General features: G+C 42.3%; 1 protein-coding gene across 1 annotated transcript in view; it reads left to right on the plus strand.

Moving 5' to 3' along the window:
- The window catches only part of TMEM170B (transmembrane protein 170B), a 66,683-nt gene extending 43,859 nt beyond the window's left edge, over positions 1 to 22,824 (plus strand). The window contains exon 3 of the mRNA XM_077492194.1: positions 14,109 to 22,824. Within this exon, the coding sequence (XP_077348320.1) occupies positions 14,109 to 14,239 (131 nt within the window). The 3' untranslated portion in view covers positions 14,240 to 22,824. The remainder of the gene's footprint in view (positions 1 to 14,108) is intronic.
- Positions 22,825 to 24,843: the final 2,019 nt, after the last annotated feature.

Here is a 24,843-nt window from a genome sequence, read left to right on the forward strand (position 1 = left end):
AAAGACTTCAAAGAGTCTTGAATGGGAGAATGCCTTTAACTCACTGTCCAGGTCTTGTTGGAGACTATCAGGGTGTGTGTGCAGATGTGTGTAAACTTTCAAATCAAAGGCCTGACAGAGCATATGGAGGCTTCCGTTACCATATAAAACCATGGAGACGGTACTCCATGTTGGAGTCTGGAGGACTGAGTGGGCTGAGACAACTGAGTAAGTCCAGAGGACTGAGAGAACTTAGAGGTCTGAGGAGAACTGAGAGAGAGACCAGTGACTGGGCCCATGCAGCAGGGAGCTGCAACTAAAGAAAGCTGAAAAAGCTGCAGCTGTGGTACATGAGCCACATGTGTGCTGTTGATTGGTCTGCAGCAACAAAGACAAAAGGGCCAAGCAGTGGTGCTGCAAGAAGAAGCCAGGTGGCTTGGTATTATTTTGTGTTTGTCCCGTTTCTGTCTTGAATGCTGTATGAACCTGAAACCCCTGCATTGGAAATCCTGATGTAAGGAACTTTGCTTTATTTTGAAATAAAAGTAGGCCATCAAGCCCTGAAAATGCACCTCCTGCTTGGCATGAACTCACTAACAAACACTACAACCATTGAGCTTCCCCAATATCACAGATGTAAAAAAAAAAAAAAAATGTGATGACATTTTTTGCAGAGTTGTAAATACATTATGAAAGGAAGAGTATGTGTGGCGCTGTTCCTATGACCAATAATGCTGTATTATACACTCTGCAGGTTATAACCTTATATATGAAAACGGCCAAAAAATTTATAAAATAGGTCCACTAAAAACAACCCTGGGGCTAGGGATATATATCCCTACTATATGCCCCTCCCTATGGCGGGATACACTCTGGACTATATGCTTTTATGTGTTTGATCCTCAGCCTATACTTGACTGCTCTGCTGTGAACTTTTTGTTACTTCCCTCTATATTTTTTTGAGGTTTTTTTTAATTCTTTTAAAATTAGGCTATTAATTGCCCCTTTGTAAATGATGGATTGAAACAGGGCTAGGTCAGAGTGTTTGTGTTACACCCTCTGAAATGTTTTCCTTAATTAGTTGGGCCTAGTACTGACATTATCCATTGATACCAGGCTTTTTTTGGGTTTATACCTGTTCCTGTGTTATACTACATACTCACGTGGTGGACTTTTATCACAATTGTTTCTTTTAGTATTATTGGTACACAATATACTTGTTTCTGTTTATTAGTACATTTTAGTGTTGCATTTTTTCTATTTTATGTTATACTTACCTTCTCTGTTACAGTGGATTTGCACAGAGAGCCCAGATCCTCCTCTTTTTGGGTCCCACTTTTGTGATCCTGGTCCCTCCCACTTGTTCAGTGCCCCCACAGCAAGCAGCTTGCTATGAGGGCACCCGAGCTGAATCACAGCTCCCTGTGTCCATTCAGCCACAGAGCACCCACCCGACCCCACCCCCTCTATTCCCTGATTGACTAGCTGACTTTGACAGCAGCAGGAGCCAATGGCGCCACTGCTGTGTCTTAGCCAATCAGGAAAGAGAATCTCGGACAGCTGAGACACTCATAGGCATCGCTGGACAGAGAGGGACCTCAGGTAAGTATCAGGGGGGCTGAGAGGGGCTGCTGTACACAGAAGGATTTTTATAAGAAAAAAAAAAAACGTCTGCCTTTACAACCCCTTTAAGCTATTACCACCATTAAAAAAAAAAAAGCTGGAGTATACACTTTTTTACAATATAAAGATTTTCTTACAAGTCTGTGGGAGTAAAGCAGCTACATATCTCCACGGAGACCTGTAGGCTCTGAGTCTGCAGGGTTTTCGCCCACAGCATTCTTTTGACTTTTTAACAGACAATATCAGAGTAAATCCGTAGGAAAGATGCTAATGTGCACCCATGGTAAAATTGTTAAATTATAATCCCCTCCTAGGATTTTCGTGAATGGTATAGTAATTATTTTGTCATGCTGTGAACAGCTGGCACTGAGAAATTACCTCCATGCATTTTGTGCCTCATAGATATATGGTTATATATAAGGAGAAAATTGATTCCATCAAAGTACATTGAAGTTTTATCAAGATAGGACAGAAGATTGAAAAGCAACATACTTGTGTACAGAGGTAGACTTGGGAAACAATGGTAACCCATCAGAGAGTTTAGCCATTAAAATGGAGGTAAACCCTTGTACCTACAGGCAGGGGTGGCCCCCCTATCCATGCATACGGCCCCTATGCAGGACGCCGGACGCATGAATTACAATGAGGTGGGGGGGGGGGATTGAAGCACCTAATGAGAGCCTGAGGCTCTAATAGGCTTCAAAATAGGATGTGCTCGGGGTGCAGAGAATGCGACCCGAGCCCACCCAGGTGTGTTACATTAGAGAATCAATATTTGCTATTTTTAACACTGAACCTCCTTCCGGCCAATCAGGAAGTGGATCTTGAGACCCATCACCCGATTAGCTGAAAGGATAGGCGATCCTATTGGATGCCTAGGAGAAGGGGAGGAGACACACAGTGGAAGCTGCTGTGATGGAGAAGAGGACGCAGGAGCCACTGCCAGCTGGCCGATGTCCACCGCCCGCCAGCTAGAAGGGGTAAGTGTTGAATAGACCTGCAGACAGCGGGTGAGTGGGTGGGGGGAGTGGTGCCACCAGCCGGCCACTCGCGAGGGGAGATAGGCATTTGCCGCTCCCCCCAAAGAAAAACCCACCAGCCGCCACTGCTTAGGAGACGGACTTCCCTAAAATTTGTGTTTTGCGTTGCCAAACTAATAACTGACTAGTAAAAGGGCTTCAGTGGCCAATAAAATAGAACTATGGTCAAAATATAAAATCACATATGAACTGTCGGCTGTCCATCGCAGTAAGACCTGTCTCTCTATATTTCCAAATAGCCTCTGGATTATTTTGTTGATACCAATTGATCCTGCTAGCCAGTATGATTTTATAGGAATTTCCTTTGGATAAAGTGTTAATGCTTTTCCTTTGTCACCCTTGCTGCACCTGTAGCTGCTTAGATGTTGGCATCTCTGGTAGCCCTTTCAGTGAACAGCGATGCCTTTCACCCATCACAGTATTTTAGACTGACTGAACATTACTGTATCTGCATAAGCTGGTACATCACAGGAAAATATCAGCCCTCCCCACCTTTCCAAGCACTGTCTAGCATGGCATACCAGCAATCCATCTTTTTAGCTGCATTTACTAGTTAACCACCTCAGTACTTGCATGTTTAACCTCCATCATTACCAGGCCATTTTTTAGGTTTCAGTTTTGTGATAGTTTGACTGACAATTACTCTGGTAAAGTTGTACCTATAAAGTTAATTTTATTTCATTTTTTTCACAAATGTTAAAATACAACTTTTAAACCCGATGATTAGTTAAAACACTCAAACAGTATATATATATTTTCTGAAAAAAAAAACACCCTGGAGAATAAAAAGGTGGTAATTGCAATTTTTTTAATGTCATGTGACATTGATGCAACAGTTTATCAAACCCTAAAGTTAAACACAATATACGGTGCCTGGAAAAAGTATTCATACCCCTTGAAATTACAAAAGATGAAGTTGTGCCAAGTAGATACCTGTAATACTCGTCGCTTCCTGGTACATTCCCTGGAGAAGGATCGTGACTTCCCCAGGTGCACAGGTGTAACAGTGGAGTTCCCCTGTATGGTTAATGGCTAGATAGATTCATGCATAGCATGGATCTATCTACGGCCACGGCAACAACCCTCCGTTCATGCATCCAGCCCCTTTTAGGATGCCGGGTGCATGAATTACAGCGGCAGGGGGTGTTTTTTTTTAAGCTATAAGCTCTAATAGGCTTCTAAATAGGGTGGACTTGGAGCGCAGAGCATTGTGCTTGGAGCCCACCCAGGTGTGTTAGCAAATGAATATTTGCTTTTCTAACACTGAATCGCCTAGCGGCCAATTAGGAAGCGTGGGTCTGATACCCATTTCCCAATTGGCTGAAAGGTCAGGCAATTCTATTGGACGCCTAGGAGGAGGGGAGGAGACGCACGGCGGAAGCCGCCGGGATCTCAGAAGAGAAGAGGACATAGGGGACGCTGCCAGATGCCTGCCGCAGCCTGATCCCCTGCCTGATGTTCCTGCCAACCCCACCACCGTGTATCCGCAGATCCCTACCATGTGTGCCTGCTGATCCCTGATGCTGTGTACCCACCGATCCCTGATGTACCCGCCGATCCCCACCACTGATGGGGTAAGTGCAGGTGGACCGGTAGAAAGCAGGGGGATTTGAGGTTCCACACAGAGGAGGTTGTTTGCCGCCCCACCCAAACAAAAAAAAACACCAGCTGCCACTGCTAGGATACCTGACAAGATGTCGGGGGGGTGGGGGGTGCTTGCACAGTTTTATAGCCGCAAAAATTACTTTCAGTTGACAGTCCAGCTGACAATCGTACACACTGCCTGCTATAGCATTCTGCAGTATGTTTGAGATTCCTAATCCCTTGACCCCAGGACCACTGTTTGGTTTTCTACCATATACATTTAAAAACAATTATGCTGAAAAACATATCTGATAAATATTTTTCTTCAGAAATGTAGGCCAAAATGTATTATGCTACATATATTTAGCAAAAAAATATATATATATATTTTATTATTTAGTCAGTGTGGAAGTTATAGAATCTAAAAACTTCATATATATTCAAAGTTTATTAGATGTGATGTTCTGGCTGCTCATCATATTTCTGTAGCCTCTATAATCCCAGAACAGTGTAAACAGCCTTTCCAAAAACCTTTTTTGAAAAGCAGACACCCCAGTGTATTTAGTGTGAGGTATGATGAGTATTTTGTGAGTATTTTGTAGATCTCATTTTTTTAACACAATATTTTGGAAAATGGAGAAAGTAAATTATATGTTTTTGTTATCAGTTTAATAAGATATTTCTCACACACAGCATGGGTATAAAGTACTTAGAATTAGAAACCAAAACGCATTTTCCTATGCCTCCTGTGTATGGAGATAGCACATGTGTGAGAATTTTTTGCAGGCTAGGCTTTCAAGGAGTGTCAGTTATGCATTTGATTTCCTGACTGCCTATTATACTTCCAGAGGCCCTAAAGTTCCGGCACAGTAGAAACACCTGCTAGGTATTTGCTGAGATGCATGGTGAGTCTTTTGGAAATCTAATTTCTCTTATATTCACCGACCGACACAGCTCCTCTCTGTAACAAAATGGGTTGTCAGCCTTATCACTAGAGATTACTAGGCAAAGTTGTAACACAACACTTCAGAACTTTTAGTTCTGCCAAGGGGGCAGTCCCTGGGCTACAACCCCCACAGCCTGCCCTAGCAGACTCAGTTTTATTTTGCCTAGTGAAGGAGATGCACCTAGGAACCCTGCGGGCCCATAGTTCCGTGTTTTTTTGATGCAGAAGCTTGGCTTTTTGCGCAAGATGAATGATCCTGTGATCTTCTATCAACAGCTGGCTGGGTGACAGGCTGGTTCACTTATCCTTGTAGTCTCCCCAGTCTGGCCATCGAGCGTGTACAGGTCGCAGCTACGGCTCGGCAGGCCACAACATACCTCAGCTCCAGAGGTGGTCGGTGAGCTTCATGCTCCGGGTCTTACATATGACCGGGCTACTGATGTCTGCATCACAGTATGCCGGGCCAGTAGTCTTCCCTGTACTGATCAGGAGTTGACTACCATGGGATGTCCCCCAGCTCTTCAGGACTGGTAAGTACAGCTCTCCCTGTCTCGGCAGGGTGGAGCAGCTGGGCATTCCCTGGGAGGTCGATTCGGGGGCCCCCCTCACCCCCTCTCTTCTCTCCATGGTCCCTAACTCCTCTCCTTCCCCCCCTCACGGGGGGGGCATGATGCTGAGCGGTGCTCACCTGGGGGTTTAGCTGTACTGGTGTGCCTGGGTCCTGCAGCTTAGTCCCGCTGGATGCCTGTGTGGTCTGCCCCTGTGTTGGTGCAGCGCTGTGTCTGCCACATGTTTTCTCTAGCCTCTCATAGCGCTGATCGGCGGCCATTTTAAGTATGGGCAAGGGTCAGGCATGCTTCTGGCTTTAAGCAGCCATTTTCCTAGTGATTCTCTATTAGAACACTGGCGGACAATTTCTTGTAGCCAGACCGCGTTTTTGTGCTCTAGCAGCAGCCCCTGTGCCCTCAGCTTCCTGTTTGGTTATCACAGAGCGCTGGGAGGTTTATCCTGTGATTTTGGACACGTGTGTCAGATCGCTCACCGATCACGCGACCGGCCGGCCACCTAAACAGTTTTTCTATCTCTGCATCTGGGAGCACTGGGGATCGACAGGCACTGTTGTAATACAGTGAGGAACTGCTCAGGGTGGTGAGTCCAGTGGGTTAGAGCCCCTCAGTCAGCGGCAGCAGAAGGGTGGGACTGTCATAAAGCGCTAGTTGGAGCACTTAACACAGCTGTGCGTGACACCCTGAAGATTCAGGAGCCAGCGGATCCCTCTGCTGATGTACCGGTCCCTTTTGGGTCCTGCAAGCCAGCACGTTCACCCAAGTTGTTCCCGTATCTGACTTATTTTGATTTTAAGTTAATTTACAAGGAATGGGGTCGCCCGCAAAGGACTTTTGCGGTCCCCAAATGCATGGCGATGCGTTACCCCTTTGAGGAAAGCCTTCTCAAAAAGTGGTCGGCTCCTCTGGTTGTGGACCCCCCAGTATCCAGGTTAAATAAAGTAACCACGATCCCAGTTGAGGGGACTCCTGCATTCAAGGATCCCACGGACAGGAAGGCCAAGGCGGTGGCTCGTTCTTTGTTTACGGTTGTGGGGTCAGCCGTGCGACTTGTACTGGCATCCGCACTGGTGTCGCAGACACTGACTGAGTGGGCAAAACTTTTGCACCGCTAATTGGGAGAGCAACAGGCCTCCCCTGTCTGCGTGGAACTAGCAGACCAACTAGTGCAAGGCCTTAAGTACGTTTGTGACGCGGTCCTGTATACTCTCCCTCTGTTATCCAGGGCTCCAGTGTCAGCTGTGGTGCTGAGGCGCCTGATTTGGCTAAAATGCTGGTCTGCTGACCAGGCATCCAAGAAAGCCCTAACGGATCTTCCTTTCCTTGGCGACCGGCTCTTTGGAGCCTCGTTAGATGACATTATTAAAAATGCCACTGGTGGTAAGAGTACTCTACTCCCACAGGCCAGGAAGGCTAAGGAGCCACGCCGCAGGCAAGGACCCTCTTTTTCCGTTCACAGGTGGCTTTTTCATCCGCCCGGCGCTTCGACAAAACGTCCCCAGCCCGACAGGACGCCCACGGACAGTCAAAAACATCCCTGGAACCGCAAGCCTAACAAGCCTGCGAACAAAAGTGCTACCGCATGAAGGTTTGCCCCAAATCCCATGTCTCGGGTGGGGGGGTCGCCTCCGGGAGTTTGCAGCCCGGTGGTCCTCCCAGTTATCCGACCAATGGGTCTGTGATCTGATTTCCACAGGCTACAAGATAGAGTTCCTCTCTTGGTCACCAAACAGGTTCTTCCCCTCCAGCATACCCGTGGTTCGCTGGGAGGCCCTGTTGGGGGCTGTAAGGGACTTGCTGAATCGAGGGGTGATTGTACCTGTTCCGGAGCCGGAACGCTTCCAGGGATTCTACTCAAATCTGTTTGTGGTTCCCAAGAAGGAAGGGGTACGTCCAATCTTGGACTTGAATGCCCTCAATCACTTTGTAAAAGTGCAGAGGTTCAGGATGGAATCAGTTCGCTCAGTAGTCGCTGCACAAGGGGACTCCCTGGCGTCCTTGGACATCTAGGATGCATACCTGCACATACCCATATGTCTTTGGCATCCCAAAGTTTCTGCGTTTTGCAGTTGGGGTAGCCCATTACCAATTTGCGGCTCTTACTTTTGGTCTGGCATCAGCCCCCCAAGTCTTTACCAAAGTATTGGATTACGATCGTGGGCTACCTGGACGATCTCCTCCTGAGAGCATCTTCCGCCTCAGAATTAGAGGAGGATGTGGCGATCACCATGCAGACCCTGCAAGAATTTGGGTGGCTGTTGAACCTAAAGAAGTCGGTGTTTGTGCCAACCCAGCGTCTGGAGTACCTAGGTTTGCTGTTGGACTCCAGGGAAGTGAGAGTTTTTCTCCCTTCAGACAAATTGCAGACTCTCAGGTCCACGGTGAAACTGCTGATGAACCGCAAGTGGTCGTCGCTCCAGTTTTGCGTGCGAGTACTGGGGCTCATGGTAGCCTCCTTCGAGGCAGTACCTTACACCCAGTTCCACACCAGAGTACTGCAGAAGGAGATCTTGCTAAAATGGGACAAGTCTCAGTTGTCCCTGGATCGACAGATCTAGTTGAGCCAACCAGTCAGTGACTCTCTGATCTGGTGGTTGAGGCCCCCAGTGATTCAGTCCGGAAAATCGTTCCTTCCTCTGAAGTGGACGGTGGTCACTACAGACGCCAGTCTATCCGGCTGGGGTGGAGTGATGGGAGTTCAATCGACTCAGTGCCTCTGGTCGACGGTAGAATCCGAGTTGCCGCTCAATCTGCTCGAATTGAGAGCGATCAGGCTGTGTCTCTGCACATGGTTGGTGAGTCTTCAAGGGCGTCTGATCAGGATTCAGTCGGACAACACCACGGCGGTGGCATACAAAAATCACCAAGGGGGAACAAGAAGCGCAGCCGCTGCTCAGGAGGTCACTCACATACTTTGGTGGGCAGAGCGACACATTCCAGCCCTAACGCCCATTTACATCCTGGGTATGGAAAACTGGCAGGCGGACTATCTGAGTCAGCAGATGTTGGACCCAGGAGAATGGGCATTACATCCAGAGACATTCAGGCTGCTGTGCCTGAAGTGGGAAACACCAGATGTGGATCTATTGGCCTCCCATCTCAATCGAAAGGTGCCAAGATTTGTGTCCAGGACAAGAGATCCATGGGCAGACGCGTCAGATGCGCTGGTGGCCCAGTGGGATCGGTATCAGCTGATCTACGCCTCTCCTCCACTGAAATTGTTGCCATGTCTGCTTCACAGAGTGGAAGCCGAGGGGATCCCAGTGATACTGGTTGCCCCAGATTGGCCTCAGTATCCCTGGTACACAGATCTGGTGCGTCTGGTGGCAGACGCTCCCTGGCGACTGCCGTTGCGAGAGGACCTTCTCTCTCAAGGTCCGATTTTTCATCCTGCTTTACCATCACTGGCTTTAACGGCATGGCTGTTGAGAGCCAGGTGTTGAGGAACCGGGGTCTGTCGGACTCGGTGATTCCAACTATGTTGAGGGCACGAAAATCTTCTTCTAGGAAGATATACCATCGTACCTGGAAGGCTTACATCTCCATGTGTGAAGAGAATGGTTGGCATCCACGTTCCTTTTCCATAGCAAGGATCCTGTTGTTTTTCCAGCGAGGAGTAGACCAGAGATTGGCATTGAGCACCATCAAGGGGCAGATCTCAGCCCTGGCTGTCTTTTTCCAATGACTCCTGGCATCGCACTCCTTAGTGGGTACCTTCGTTCAGGGGGTACGACATGTAGTCCCTCCAGTGCGCCCACCGTTACCCCCATGGGATTTGAACCTGGTGTTGTCGGCGCTTCAAAAATCGCCTTTTGAAAATATCAGGGAGTTTCCCCTGTTGACTCTTTCCCAGAAAGTGGTCTTTCTAGTGGCCATTACCTCAGACAGGAGGGTTTCGGAATTGGTGTCCTTGTCTTGCAAGTCGCCCTATCTGGTCATCCACAGGGATAAGGTGGTGTTGCGTCCGCAACCATCTTTTCTACCGAAGGTGGTCTCGGCTTTTCATATCAATGAAGACATTTTATTACCATCTTTGTGTACTAAGCCGAAGCACCCCAAAGAGGTAGCCCTTCAAGCTCTCGACGTGGTTAGGGTTCTGAAGGTGTATTTGTCGGCCACGGGTCCCTTTCAGAAGTCAGACTCACTGTTTGTTTCGGTGGTTGGTCCAAATAAGGGTATGACGGTCTCGTCGGCCACCATTTCCAGGTGGATCAGACAGATTGTAGTACAAACCTACGCCTTGAAGGGGCAGGTGCCCCCCTTTCTGGTCACGGCCCACTCTACATGGGCAATCGGAACATCTTGGGCCTTCCGACACTAAGCGTTGGTCGCTCAGGTGTGTAAGGCAGCGACCTGGTCATCTGTCCATAAGTTTACCAAGTTCTACAAGGTAGACATCAGTGCATCGGCTAATGCCTGTTTTGGCCGCAAAGTTTTGCAGGCGGCTGTGTAGTTGTAATTGGATATGCAAGCTTTGTTTTTCCTGGTTTTTCGATAAAAACGCAGTACTTTTGTGTTTATGCACTGTTGCATTACTTCTGCAATGTTGCGGTATTGTTGAGGATACCCGGCTATATGGTGGTGTTTTTCCACACACTGCTGTTTTTTTGTGAGTTTAGTTTCACTAGTTCCCACTTGCCATGGTAGATGACGTTTTTATGCTGCCCCCCCCCCTTGGCACTGCTTTGGGGCGTCCCATTTTGTTACAGAGAGGAGCTGTGTTGGTCGGTGAATATAAGAGAAAATAGGATTTTTTGTACTCACCGTAAAATCCTTTTCTCTGTAATTCACCAACCGACACAGCACCCGCCCCTCCTTTTTCTCTTTACGTTATACTGCTTGTTGACGTACTGAGTCTGCTAGGGCAGGCTGTGGGGGTTGTAGCCTAGGGACTGCCCCCTGGGCGGAACTAAAAGCTCTGAAGTGTTGTTTTACAACTTTGTCTAGTAATCTCCAGTGATAGGGCTGACAACCCATTTTGTTACAGAGAGGAGCTGTGTCGGTCGGGGAATATAAGAGAAAAGGGTTTTACGGTGAGTACAAAAAATCCTATTTTTTTGCCGCAAAGTTTTTGGAAAACAAAGGAAGAAAATAAAAAATATACTTTTATTTACTTTCTTCACCACATTTAATAGACTGGTACTGGCTAAAATCAGATGTTTGCACAGACTCTCAGCAAATTCATAGTACAGAGTCCCTCTGATTGTCTCTATACCTGTTCCCTGTGATCCACTGTGTCTAATCATAGCACGATCACAGGACTGTGCAAGCACGGGCTTTGTTTTAGGGGGACTTCTTGGAACAATAGGGTAGTGGACCAGACATTAAATATAGTGGGCGGTTCTAAATGTTAAATAAAGTGGCAAATTATATTTCTTTTGAAGTGTTATTAAACCCTCCATTAAAAAATAACATACACCAGCATATATCTGCACTTGTTATGTTTGCTGTTTACCTTATGTTGTCCTCTTTTCCTAGCAATTTTGAGTTCCCTATAATTTTTTTCTCTTTTTAGGGTGGCTCTGTTCCCTTGCAGGGTTCACTGGAGTCACCCATATCAATATGCTTTTGCCCAGGACATCAGCCTGATGTACCAATGCTTCATGCACCCACATACTCAGGCAGCTCAGAACCCCACTGAATGGCTCAAACACAAGCTCATTCTACATCGATTGCCTGGCAGCCATGTTTGGAAAGACCAGCTGAAATCCTTAGCTGTCCATGCATGTACCTTGTATTATTGGTGCGAAGGATGATGGAACTTGCACTCCAGCCATGGTCATTCGTATGAGTTTTACATTGTGCACTCATCAAGACTAGAAGTTTAGGGAAAGCAGGGCCAGGGGGCTGAGGAGCAAGTCATTATTAAATAGTAAATGACTGGCACATATTTTTGAAAACACATTGAGCTATGCGTTTACTACATGGACATGAATACATTCATGGTAACGAAGATGGGAATTTTATATTTCTTTAGGACATTTACAATGTCAAGTTGCATTTCAAATGCCTATTTACCAATCTTACAGGATAAACTGGATGCTTTATATTTGGATGGATTTTTAGAGAAGTCTTGTAGAACAAGATACAGAAAGGGGTTTTAGCATAATAATGGAACTAACAATTTGAAAGGCGTTCTGGCTAATAAATGTATTAGTGGCACCTTGTGGTATGTGCTATTAGCGGGTCTTGTACTTTTAAAGGTTTATATGGTCTCCTACGCCTTTGCACCTTAAACAGTCACCATGGCATGACACACTTCCTTGCTATCATCCTTTGTTATCCTACCTAGATGTTTACAAAGGAATTTCCTTAAATACAGAATAAACAAAACCACAAAGATTTTTCCCTTTCATAAAATAAATTTTCTGGTATTTTATCCAGTATTATGTACTCCTTAAATTCACTGAAAAGGAGGTTTCATTCTTTTACTTCTCACTACTTACATGTTATTACCATCTCAGTCTTCAAATGAGTCATGAACTAGCTAAAACATTTTCTCAGCCCCCAGAGCTTTTCTAAAAATATATGGAGTTAAGCAACACTCATTTTCCTGCGTAAATGCTCAGTTTCAATTTAAACAAAATGTGAATGGCAGCAACTAATTCATAGCAAACTTTGAATCCTGTGCACAGTTTATACCACTGCAGAACATTGCAGAAAAATGTAAATGCATTTATAGTATGCAAGTGCATATGTTTAAATATTTAAAAAGCTTACCCTTATTTGTTGAACAGAAATTAATTTAAAAAAAGCAGCTTAGAAAAAAGCTTGCAGCTTGTCTATCATCGGCTACCCACAACTAGCCTGGATCTGGCTCTTTATCACTTCTAACTGTGTCATTAGGTACACAGGTGCTGAACAGACATGCCCACCATTAGCTAAATTGAGCAGAGGGAACAGAGCAGTCTTTTCAATATAAGACTGGCTTTGAAAATTTGATAGGAATTACATTTGTGGTTCATTTTGTAAATCCTAGCTGATGATTACAAATTGACCATATTCTGGATCTGATGGATGCTAATAATTCTATTGCTTCATTTTGACACTCCAGACAAATCGACCTGGAGAAATAAAACTGTTCTGAAGAGCTTGTACTACTGTCCTTCTTTTCTGTAACATAGACAGTCCCTCACGTATGTAGAACAGATGACATTAAGGATGTGTGACATTAAGGGCCTGTGTAGATGACCTTTTGTAATAAAGGGTTAAACTTTATTACTTTCATGTTCCTATGTTTAACCTTTCAAATATGTGGATGTAGTACAATAATTTCAGAAAACTCAGAAGGTTAATAATAAAATGAATTTACTTAGCTTGGTTTAAAGATGTATTACAAATGATAACATAAATAAATAAGTTCACCATTTCATTCGAAATACCTAGAGGCAACAGTCTGCTTCATTCAGACTCGTCTTCTTTAGTTCTGAATAAAATTCAAATGGTCTTCCAGCCATATATACTTAGCAGCCCAAAAAATTTGTTAAAACTGGTTTAAAATATAAGGTTGTAAAGTGGATTTGGTGTTGCTTGTTTCTGGTGTGGGCACTGTGGTGTGTGCCTCTTTAAATACGCCTAGAGTGCTGATAAAATTAAAAATTTCTGCTCAATATATTAACTATGCAAATAAGCAAAAGTGTAAAATAAATCTAAAAAACGAATTAATATTTGAGCCAACTCAATGTATAAATGTGCCTAATACAGTATTACAAATGAACTGTGCAATCAATCGAAATATCTCATCGCAAAACACATAAGGTAAATGTGCAATAAAGTGACAAGTGCCGTGTCCAAAGTGGTTTCTTGGCATCCATGCTATAAAACAGTAAAAAGGGACATCATTTAATTTGAGTTCATAAATCTTGCAGTGTGTCGGTGTCTCAACACGTGCTCCCCTGCTCTCTCCTCACTCACTAGAAGGTTTTCCCCTTTAAGGGGTTATATCAGCATTTTACGATGGATGTACACTATGGGGCTCGTTTGTTGTGGTCTCTGCATGTGAGTGATTTGGATGGGCAGATGAAATAAGGAGAAGAGAGAGACAGCCCTAGATATGGATTTGGTATACAGCCACAGAGTGCTGTGAATGCTGATATATTTGTTTGCTTTGCTGTTTTGCAGTGGAAAGTATTGAATTAGGAACATGTCTTTTTTAGATACTCTGCTCACCAAACCAGCCAAGAGTGACCAATGCAGGCAGGGCTCATACAGCAACCTAAAAGGCCTTACAGCCCTAACTCAAACCACTGAACAAAAAAAGCAGCAGGAGGACTGAAGGGAGAGTTCCAGTCATAGATAAAAATGTGATCGTATTTATTATTTGTTTGCTTATTATTTTCCCTAAATTACCTGTTTTTAATCCTGTTCCAGGTGCTGCCGTTGCAGGGATTTACCAAGTAGCAGGCAAGAACATGGCTCCTTTGGAAGCGTTGGTCTTTGGAGTTGGACAAACAGTACTAACAGTGATCATCTCCTGTTCACGTGTCATTGCCACACTATGACACATAAAGTATTAAATCCTAATGGAGCTTAAGCCTAAAGGAACACATATGTATGTGATGTTGTTGAGTAGCTACACATTGCATAATATACTGATTTGAAGAAATCCCAAGCAGGATAGAGCTGTTTTAAAGGAAGTTGCATCTCTGCAAGTTAAAAAGAGATCTTCGATTGCTAAGCTGTTGCACTAATGAAATGCCTAGCACCTCACGTGCCTCAGTTAAAGGCAAGGTGTTATTCTTTTTCTACAATACTGCAGGAAGAAGCACCTTGCAGAACTGAAATATTTGAATATCCCTCTAGTGATGTGAGCATGCCTCTGTGGAAGTAGTGTTCAATGCTCTCCTCGTGAATTATTCACCACAACGCCATGATGGAACAAAAAGTATGAATGAAGTGACTGGACAAGCGGGACTCAGATGTTTCAGAAAGAGTGGTGGAATGCCATTGTGCCAAATGGATTCATTTCTTCATTCTTTTTTAACGTACTCAACATTGTTGGAAGCATGAAATGTTGGTAAATGATAGAATTACATGACAGTCATGGATGTGATCTCAACTAAAATGGAAACTATTTCATAAATGTTATTTGCTCTTGACTGATATTTGGACTATGAGAAGTTTGAAGAGGCACGATAACTTCAATTTGTGTTCCCTGATTCATCAAGTACAGATGGTCTGTGACAATGTGACACATGAATAATATACATTTCACTTCATGATGCATTCAATACCCAAAGTTAGTATAAATCTAACCTGTGCCAAATGCTGTAAACTAGATGCACAGATGGAGATTGTATTGTCGATATCAACTGTTCAGGATGTACTTGGCATTTCTCTTGCTTAGCATAGGAAATGAAATGATCAATAATTAGTGCAAAACTTCTATTCTTGCCCTTTTCAGTTTTTGTAATGAGTGCCACTGTAATAAGTGGGAGTTTAGGCTGATCGTAAAGCAGCTTTAATCAGCCTTTAATCAGCCTGATAACAGCAGTCACTCTCTGACTTTCAAACAACACTCTAGCTTAAGGGTAGTCAAATCATCCTCATTGAAACTGAGTAGGCTCATCTTCATCCCGACCCAGTATAAAGTCAGGAGTAAGGCAGTGGTTGCAACCATGGGAAAAATTAAGTTGCTTCTCCTATGGGTATTGACAGTTATGGCAGAGTTATCATAACAAGATGCATTTTGCAGTTTTTTTTTCATTTCAAATTTTGTAATGGTTCTAACATTATTTATAAGTAAATATTTGATCAAACCTAATGGAGAGATACTATACAGAATGTGGTACATGCATATCTGTGCACGCTTTACACTTATTCTTCTGTTGAGATCATACTCTAGGAACAGAGTATGAAATTCCATAAAGTAGATGTAAACCCTCACAGTGACGTGAACAGCCTCAGACGTTACACAGATATACATAGGTTTTACATGTGTATCTACTGTCTTCAGCTTTATATATTCTTTAGAATGTTCAGATCGTGTTACAGATTTCTGTTCAACACTGAGTGTGAAGTTTGTGCATACAGCCAAGACGGCTGATTGGAGGAAATTCACACACTCCCACTCCACATAGGCAGAGATTCTCAGAGCTGTTATGTTTATAGTTCAGCTCTGTGCTAATCTATTTTTAGTAACCTCCCGACACAATTTTCAGGCTGGTTTTATATCAGTTGTTGGAGGACTTGTCAGAAGTTATCAAAGGAACTGAGCAGGAGAAAGCCACAGGACTTAGTGCTTTGAAGAGAGATAAGAAAACACTACAGATATATGTGGCCAGCTCAAATTTCATGAATCTGGTTTACATCCACTTTAAGGTAAACATAAGTGTATCTGAGCACCAAAAACTGAAAAAGTTATTTAACTACTTCCCACCCAGCCAATGTATATATACAGCCGGGTGGGAGCCTTCTCCTTCTGACTGGACGTTCCTGAACGCACTTTAGAAGGAGGGTGATCACGCGCGCACGTGCCCGCGCAGTGGCGTGATCCCGATGCGCTTATGTCACCCGGACACGGCGCATCTCGGATCGGCATCACATGGTGGCTGTGTCCAATCACAACCATAATGTGATGTAAACAAACAGCCGGTTGCTAGGCAATGGGCTCTCCTCTCCTCACACAGAAGTCGTCACTGAGGAGAGGAGAGCGGATCGCTGCAGCCAGCTGGTGATCAGTGAGTATGAGCTGTTTTTTACAGCTTTTTACTCACTGATCACCAGTCTAGTGTAAAACAGTGTAAACACACATGTCCCCACACATGTCCCCAAAACACACATGTCCCCAAATAATAAAAACACATGTCCCCCACATATGTCCCACTAAAATCACATGTCCCAATGATTATCTGCACACATATGTCTGTGATCACCTGCACACATCTGTACATGATCATTTGCGTACATATGTCCGTAATCACACAAACCAATTATTATACACTTAACGGATTTTTTTTACCAAAAACATGTAGCAGAATACATTTTGGCTTAAATTTATGACAAAATTCGATTTTATTGGATTTCTTTTAAAATAGAAAGAAGAAAATATAGTTTTTTTCCAAATTTCTGCAATTTTTTTGCTTATATCGCAAAAAAATAAAAAACATACTCGTGAATATATACCACCAAAAGCAAGCTCCATTTGTGCAAACAAAATGTTAAAAATGTAATTTGGGTACATTGTAGCATGACTGCGCAATTGTCATTGAAATTGCGAAAGCGCTGAAAGCTGAAATTTGGGCTGGGAAGGAAGGGGGCAAAAGTGCCCTGTATTGTAGTGGTTAATTTATTTTAAGATTTAAAGCAAACTTAACCATCCATCTATGTTTCTATGCTTTACTTTGATGATAAGTCACTTTGAAATACACCCCCCCTAGCATTTCTAGCCGTAGCCATCTCCAGTAAGGGCAGATGATTCATGTATCTTTTACTTCCTGGAATCTGTCTGCCCTTAGCTTATATTTACCTGAGAAAGCCCCTTCTCCCCTCCTCCAAATAAAAGAAAAAAAGACCCATGAAGACTCCTAGGGTATATGATATCATTTTGGGCTAAACTACAAAGAAACCAGGAAGCAACTGAGGAAATGTGAAAAGAAAATTTAACACTAGTAAATATAGTATCCCTTCGTATCTATTTACTAATGCTAGCAGCATAAGTATTAAAAATAGTTAATTTTGATAGTTTACTTTCACATTAACTGCATCCAATTACTCTGAACACCAGAGTACCCAACTGTAAAAATCCAGCATGTTGGCATTTGGGAGCACTTTACTGTGTCCTTGTTATGTGGTTTTTATTAAAAATTAAGTGATTGTGGCTGTGGTACATTTCTAAAATACTATGAGCACTTCTCCAAGATGAGCAGTCACCAGTTCATACACTGTAATCATTCATTATCTAATATAAATTGGTATCTATTATAAATTGTGCATATGTGAACTGGTGTGTACTGTTCACATAGGTAGTCGCTGTATTTAAAAGATTAGTTTTGTAGTACAAAGCCCTATAAGCCCCTCTACTCCATTGAGTGGTATTTTTATCCTTTTGGACAGCAGGGCCACAAAAGATATATACCGTATTTATCGGTGCTGCCTCGGAGGAGTGCCATCAGATTACATAAAGGAGAATCTCCTATTTGCTCAGCGGCATCTGTAATAGGAATTCTTATCTCTTGGGCTGCCATTGGACGACTGTTCTGTCTATCATAAGAGTAAACAGGAGATTTTGTATGTAGTCTGTAAGTGATTGTCCCGTCCCCCTCCGTGTACCCTCTAAAGCTGCAGATGGGCAACGATCAGGCTGCAATGATGGCAATGGTGAGGCTACATTCATGGCAATGGTGAGGCTGCATTCATGGCAATGGTGACGCTGCAGATGGGCACTGATTAGGCTGCATAGATGGACACTGACCCTTATTTTTCTTCATAGTTCTTTATTTAAAAAAAAATTCCTGAAACGTCCCTCTTAAAGTGAAGGTGCATGTTATACGCTGATAAATACGGTATATCCAAATAACACACCCAAGCTCATCCTTGGTCCTGAGTGGCGCTCTGGGTTTAGTTGGGGGCCACAAAAGAGATATATATATGTGTGTGTGTATATATATATATATATATATATATATATATATATCCAAATAACACGCCCAAGCTCATCTCTTCACCACACACAGCCACAAGACAAATCTTGTCAAACAAACACACTTAGACCGAATTTTAATGGTTCAAAGAATGTCGGGCAAAATGGTCGGCCCTCATGCATGTTTACTTCATCAAATCTGGCCCTCTTTGAAAAAAGTTTGGACACCCCTGCTCTATACAGAAAGACAGAGGCAGAAAGTAAATCCTAAATTTTAGTTGCGAACAAGAGGTGAGGGTAAATCTTCCATTGGGGACAAATGTTCTGGTTGGGACCAGCCAAATTTCAATTAGTGTGTGATAATCCCCACTCAACAGAAGTAGATTGCTTGATAGCACCTGTTAAATGGACACGTTAGAAAACTTTGCTAGGTCAGCCGCTGTCAGAATACGATGTGTCGGCAGGGGGAATACCTCCATCTATCTCCTTTGTATGCATGGAGAAATCTGTTGTTAACAGTGCATGGTCAGCTTGAGTTGGGAATTCCTCCCACTTCAATCTAGAAGGACACACATAGCAGAAAATAATCTGGGTTTAACCCTATCCTATCTAAAATGAAAAAAATATTTTGGGTATATACATAAATGTTCCCTTAATCTATATTCATAAATGTCAATTTGGTTACAAAACAAAATTAAAACTTATATCTTTTAATTTTCAAAGACTGTAAATAGTTCTAAAGGATTATGTGGCCTCAAAATTCTAGAACCCTTTTTCTAAAAAAATAAATAAATAAATGCATGTGGCCTTTAACATTCTAACAAGATACAATTCATTGTTAGCAGTAATTGAATACATGATTTACCTAAAAGTTTAAATCCACTCCTCTTATGTTTTCTTTAGCAACTCAAGGGAAACCTAAAATACATGTTTTACTCAAAAATGTATAGGGTAATATAAAATGTAAGCTTTTTTTTTAAATCGATCTCCTTTCCTTAATAAAAGGTGTACTTTTTACTATATAGGCATATTTGCTGTGACGCGACCACATTGCTACTATGGGTACATATACTGTATGTCCTACATTTATTTCCATCTGTTGACATCATAAAGCTTTGGCTTAGATCTATACTGAGGTTACCATTCACAATCTCAAAGATGTACACATCATGCAGTCAAACTGAAATAAAAAAGCACATACTTATGCTGTTGGTTATGGTGCAGCAATTGCACAAGGACATTTCTGATGATACCCACACCGGTGCACATGTGCATATGCACAATTAATGAATGCATGATCAGCAAAAGAGTGTTTACAGAACTGTAGAATTTAGATATCACTTCAAAAAAAATGTTTATGCTGCAAAATGTAATCCAGCTTTTTAATAAAGGTATGATCTATGCAATAGTGGAGATAAACGTAAAGCTGAGCCCCAGTCAAACAATTAAAATTATTGTAAACAAACATATTATACTTATCTGCACTGTGTAATGGTTTTGCACAGAGCAGTCACAATTCTCCTTTCTTGGGGTCCTTTCATTTCACCTCCCCTGGCTCCTCCTGCCTTTGAGTACCCCCCAGCAAGCCCCTTGCTAGGGGAGGTACTCATGCGGGCTTGATCCTGAGTCACACTGTGTGCATCTATTGACACACAGTGCAGCTCAACCCTGCCTCCCACTCTCTTGTCACTGGATTTGACTGACAGCAGCAAGAGCAAATGGCTCCCACTGTTCTCACTGAGTTCAGTGAGAAGGGAGAGAGAGAGCAGCGCCACTACTCTTGTGCACAGTACTGGATCGAGATCGGGCTCAGGTAAGTATTTAGGGAGGGCCAGGGGGACATGCACCTATAAGCTTTTTTATCTTAATGCATAAAATGCATTAAGATAAAAAAAAAAAACTTTAATCTTTACAACCACTTTAAGTACACAGTTAAAATGCATATACAAAAGCTGTTTTGCTTGCAGAGGGATTTGTATTACCAACCATCTAGCCCTGAAATATATACATCTCTTTCAGACAGCAGAGCCAGATTGGTGACCTAACTACTCTCTGCTGCAGTGAAGCAATACAGCTAGGTTATCTCCTTGCCCCACTCCTGTGATTAGAATGAGAAGGCATACCACAGTGATGGGTCCTGTTTATCTCTTCCCTTTAGAATGTTTCTAGGCATGTGTACTGCACATGAGTGCAGCCACAAAGTAATAAATGTATAGGAAGATAGTACCAAATCCAGATCAGATACTTGCAGTTGCAATTAAAGCCCCATTTAATCATATTAATTAACCCATAACTGCTTTAAAGTGGAAGTAAACCCTTCTACCGTTTTCAGTCAATGAAGCTGCCATCTTGGCCTCTAATGATTCTTCAACTGCCATAATCCTGCACATGTGGTCAGTTATGAAACCAGCCATTGGATGGTTTGAAAGTTTGGTTGAGAGCACAACCAATGTGAAAGTTAGCATTTCCGGCATGCCGGGAATGTAAGTGTTTTTTGAAACTGGGTTTACTACCGCTTTAACTAATATGTTTATGTTTGCCTGGACTTCAGCTTTGATGTTACTACAAAGGCAGGAACAGACCAAACAGTTTGTTTTCTCAAAAATATACATTTATAGATTTATAACAAATATAGCAATTCAAAGTTACAATATGCTTTGAGAATGGCACATTTTATACTAACCAGCTGAAATAATAATCCTGTTATACTATCTAGAAGCATTTATGACCATAGTGTATGTGGTATACAAGAGTACTAAAGGAAAGTACTACTACTCTAAGCCTAATTTTTCACATGGAGAACAATAAGTACCTACTATTTGCTTCATTCATACTGACTCTGCAGCAGTATGTGGGCACTTACAAATGTTTACTATAGGTAAAAGAATAAAAAATGCAAATATTAATGTTTGGGGCAGCACTTCTGCCTTACAGCACTGGGGTCCTCAGTTCAAGTCACTATATTAATATTATTAGATTGGATTTATATAGCGCCAACTGTTTGCACAGCGCTTTACAGCACAGGGGCAAACAGTACAGTTACAATACAATTCAATACAGGAAGAATCAGATATGCATAGAGTCTGCATGTTCTTCTTGTGCTTGTGTGGGATTTTTCCAGGTACTTTGATTTTCTCCCACACTCCAAAGACAGTCTTAAAAATTGACCCTAGCATGATATTTTACTAAGTGTGTCCAAAACGGCTTGCTTACCAGTTAAGAGCACTTTATTTATTTCAGGTATTTATATTGCATTGACAATTTTACACAGCATTTTACATATATATTATGCATTCACATCAGTCCCTATGCTCAAGGAGCTTACAATCTAAGTTCCCTAACTCACATTTATATATACACATACTAGGGTCAATTTAGATAGGAACCAATTAATCTACCAGCATGTATTTGGAATGTGGGAGGAAACTTGAGTACCCAGAGGAAACCCGCGCAGGCACAAGGAGGCCGTACAAAATATTTAGGCAGGTAGTGCCAACAGCAAACATATCAAAGGTGTTATGTCATTTGGCTAAATAGACTACTCCCCCTCAAATTGGCAATCAGAAAATGAAAGATGAAGCTGAGAACATGCTTGTTTTAATATGGCTCTTTTTCAGTGCAGCTATTGGCAATACGAATTAATAAATATTCTCAGGGGTAGCATTTTCCCTGCTAAAGAATTTGTGCTGGAGGAATGCCATGAGTAAGCTACCTGGATGCACGTACCGTCATTTTTTTTGTGTAGCTGAATAATCATTTTTAGTCGACCTCTAAGGTTAGTGCCAAACTAGTTATTCAGTCAATGGTGAAAACACACCTTCAGGATCACTATAGAAATCAAAGAAATGCTCGCCTACTTCCATTGTGTCATTACCATGCTGTTAGTGAGGCATTACTTCATTGCTGGTGAATGACATTCTGCCACATCTCCTTTAGCAGGAGAATGGCACTGTGGATTCCGTTGAGTGCCACATTTTAGTAATCCTGTTGCTGGTGATTTTTCAACAACCACAGGACTGCAAGTATGACATGGCCCTGTAAGAAAATGTTTCTTTGAAAACATGAACAGAACAGTCCACTTCAAAGCCTGTATGGATTGAACCTTACAAAACCTTCTAAGGTTGCCCGAGATCTTACCAGGAGGCACCATAAGGTATTGCTTCCATACTTACTTGATCTTCAGGGCACAAAATCCATGGTTAATTTGGCTTACCTTCTACCCCTACCTACCCTTACCTTTCCTCCTGACCAGAGAGGTCAATTTTTATAGTTGTCAACAACTAGGAAGTTGTAGGAGGAGGACAGATGTTGATTATGGAATTTGTGGTTAATATTTGCAAGAGCATTTGCTTGGGGATGCCTGGGAAGAGAGCAGGCATATGGAGGTGCAGCATAACCTGCATAGATATAGGCTGCCTTTCAAGGTTTAGGTGAGGCTATAGATTCACTTTCAACTGGAACTATCTGGTAGGAATAAAATATGTTAAAGTGGTTCTGCACTCAAAATACAACATTTGCCCATTCTGTTGCCTATAGTTAATATATCTCATAATGCCACCTGTTTTTTTTTTTTGATTCACCTACCTTTTGTAATCTTCAGTACTTTATTTCAAACCCCTGCGGCGATGGGCGGTCTCTTGCGGCGATGGGCGGTCTCTTGCGGGGATCAGCGTAATTTCCTGTTGGAGATCACAGGAGACAGTGCGGCTAATGCACCCGACATCTCGCGAGATTTCGGGTGCTACAGCCGACATCTCGCGAGATTTCGGGTGCTACAGCCAACATCTCGCGTGATTTTGGTAATTACAGCCGAGATCTCGCAAGAGACCGCCCATCGCCGCAGGGGTTTGAAATAAAGTACTGAAGATTACAAAAGGTAGGTGAATCAAAAAAAAAAAACAGGTGGCATTATGAGATATATTAACTATAGGCAACAGAATGGGCAAATGTTGTATTTTGAGTGCAGAACCACTTTAATACAACACGGTACAAAGGGTAAACCGCGCTACTCAAACAACAAGAGAAAATAACCTATAAGCAGCAACCCTAATCGTAATACTCCGATATCAAACTAAATAGGTGAACAAGCGCAGCTCATTTTGTTCACCTATTATGTTAATACAACAGCCTACAGAAATGTTCAGTTTATTCACATTTCAATAGATTTTTGCTGCCACAAATATATTTATTAAGAAAATTAGCTGTAAAAATCCCCCCATACTCTAGTGTACAGCGTCATGGCTATTCAGAACAACATGGCATAATTTATATTTAGAAGAAATATTGTGACACATTTCAGCATTGAGAGGAAAGGCTTTCATAAGTACAGTAGGTTCTGTATTAGTAGACAATTTGCGGTTTTATTAATGCAGATCCCCATGCAGGAATAAAAAAAATAGTAATAATAATAATAATCCAGCTATTTATTCTTTAAAATATATTTTTTATATAAATTAGGACATAAAAGTATATCAAGTCTATATGTCATGCTCCTGCAGTCCTGTGCATAGGCATAGCCACACTAAAGGTCAAAACAAGAAGCCAGTGGGGAGTTTACTGCTTTGTATTGCACTGTCAGCCAAACACAGTATATATTTAGAGAAAAGAAGACCATAGAGATTACCTCATAACAGTTTAGTTGTGTTCTGCGTAGGCCAGAACTTGCTGCCTGACTGGAAACTCTGCAAGATGCTATAAAGGCTACTGAAAAGCTTACAGATAGTGATTTCTCTGTTTTATTACTGCAGCATTTACGTAGCCCTGTAATTACCCTTTAGCTTTTCATATAATAAGCATTGTCATATCAGTTCTTAGAAAAAAAAAGGATAGTTTGTTTAGAAATGTGTACAAAGACGTCAGATAGGGCGGTTTGAAAGTTTCATCTGGCTTGCATTCCCAGTCCAACACAGGTGCTTTAAATACTGCATTTAGAGGGCATTCACACCTGCGAATGCACCCACTCTGTAATTAGATGTGAGAACCCCAGCGGGGGTTCCCATGGTTAGCTGTGAGAGGCAATTAGGTTCTCACATCTAATTACAGTGGGAGTATTTACAGGTATGAATGAACCGGTATTGTCCCAAGGAATACTTTACATTTTTAATGCAGAAAAAGTTGTAAAGAAAGTGATTTCAGTGTTTAGGTTAAATTAATTTTTGAGATGGCTATCATGTTTTAAAGAGGAGGATCTTTAAAAAATAACTTACCTTGATAAGATAATTTAAATCAAGTGTATGTCTTTTACCTGTATTTCTAAATAAAATTGAAAAGTAGGTGCATTCATTTAAAAGGAATCTGTTACTAGTCAAAGAATGTTTGATCGTACTGTATATTAACTGTTGCAGTGAAAAAAATGCAGATAACAGAAAACTTACACTGATCCAGAGTCTTATACATCTTAGGAACACATTTGTGAAAATTGATATTTTGGTTTTAACATAAATACGCAACTTACATGGAGAAGAACATTGTATTGTTGGATTGTCTGTGAAGTAACTCATAAGTAAAATGATTTGCTTTGAATAG

The sequence above is a fragment of the Lithobates pipiens genome, unplaced genomic scaffold, assembly GCF_037356315.1.
Source record: "Lithobates pipiens isolate NorthernLeopardFrog02 unplaced genomic scaffold, aLitPip1_a1.2 Scaffold_19, whole genome shotgun sequence".
In the NCBI taxonomy this organism is placed as follows: domain Eukaryota; kingdom Metazoa; phylum Chordata; class Amphibia; order Anura; family Ranidae; genus Lithobates; species Lithobates pipiens.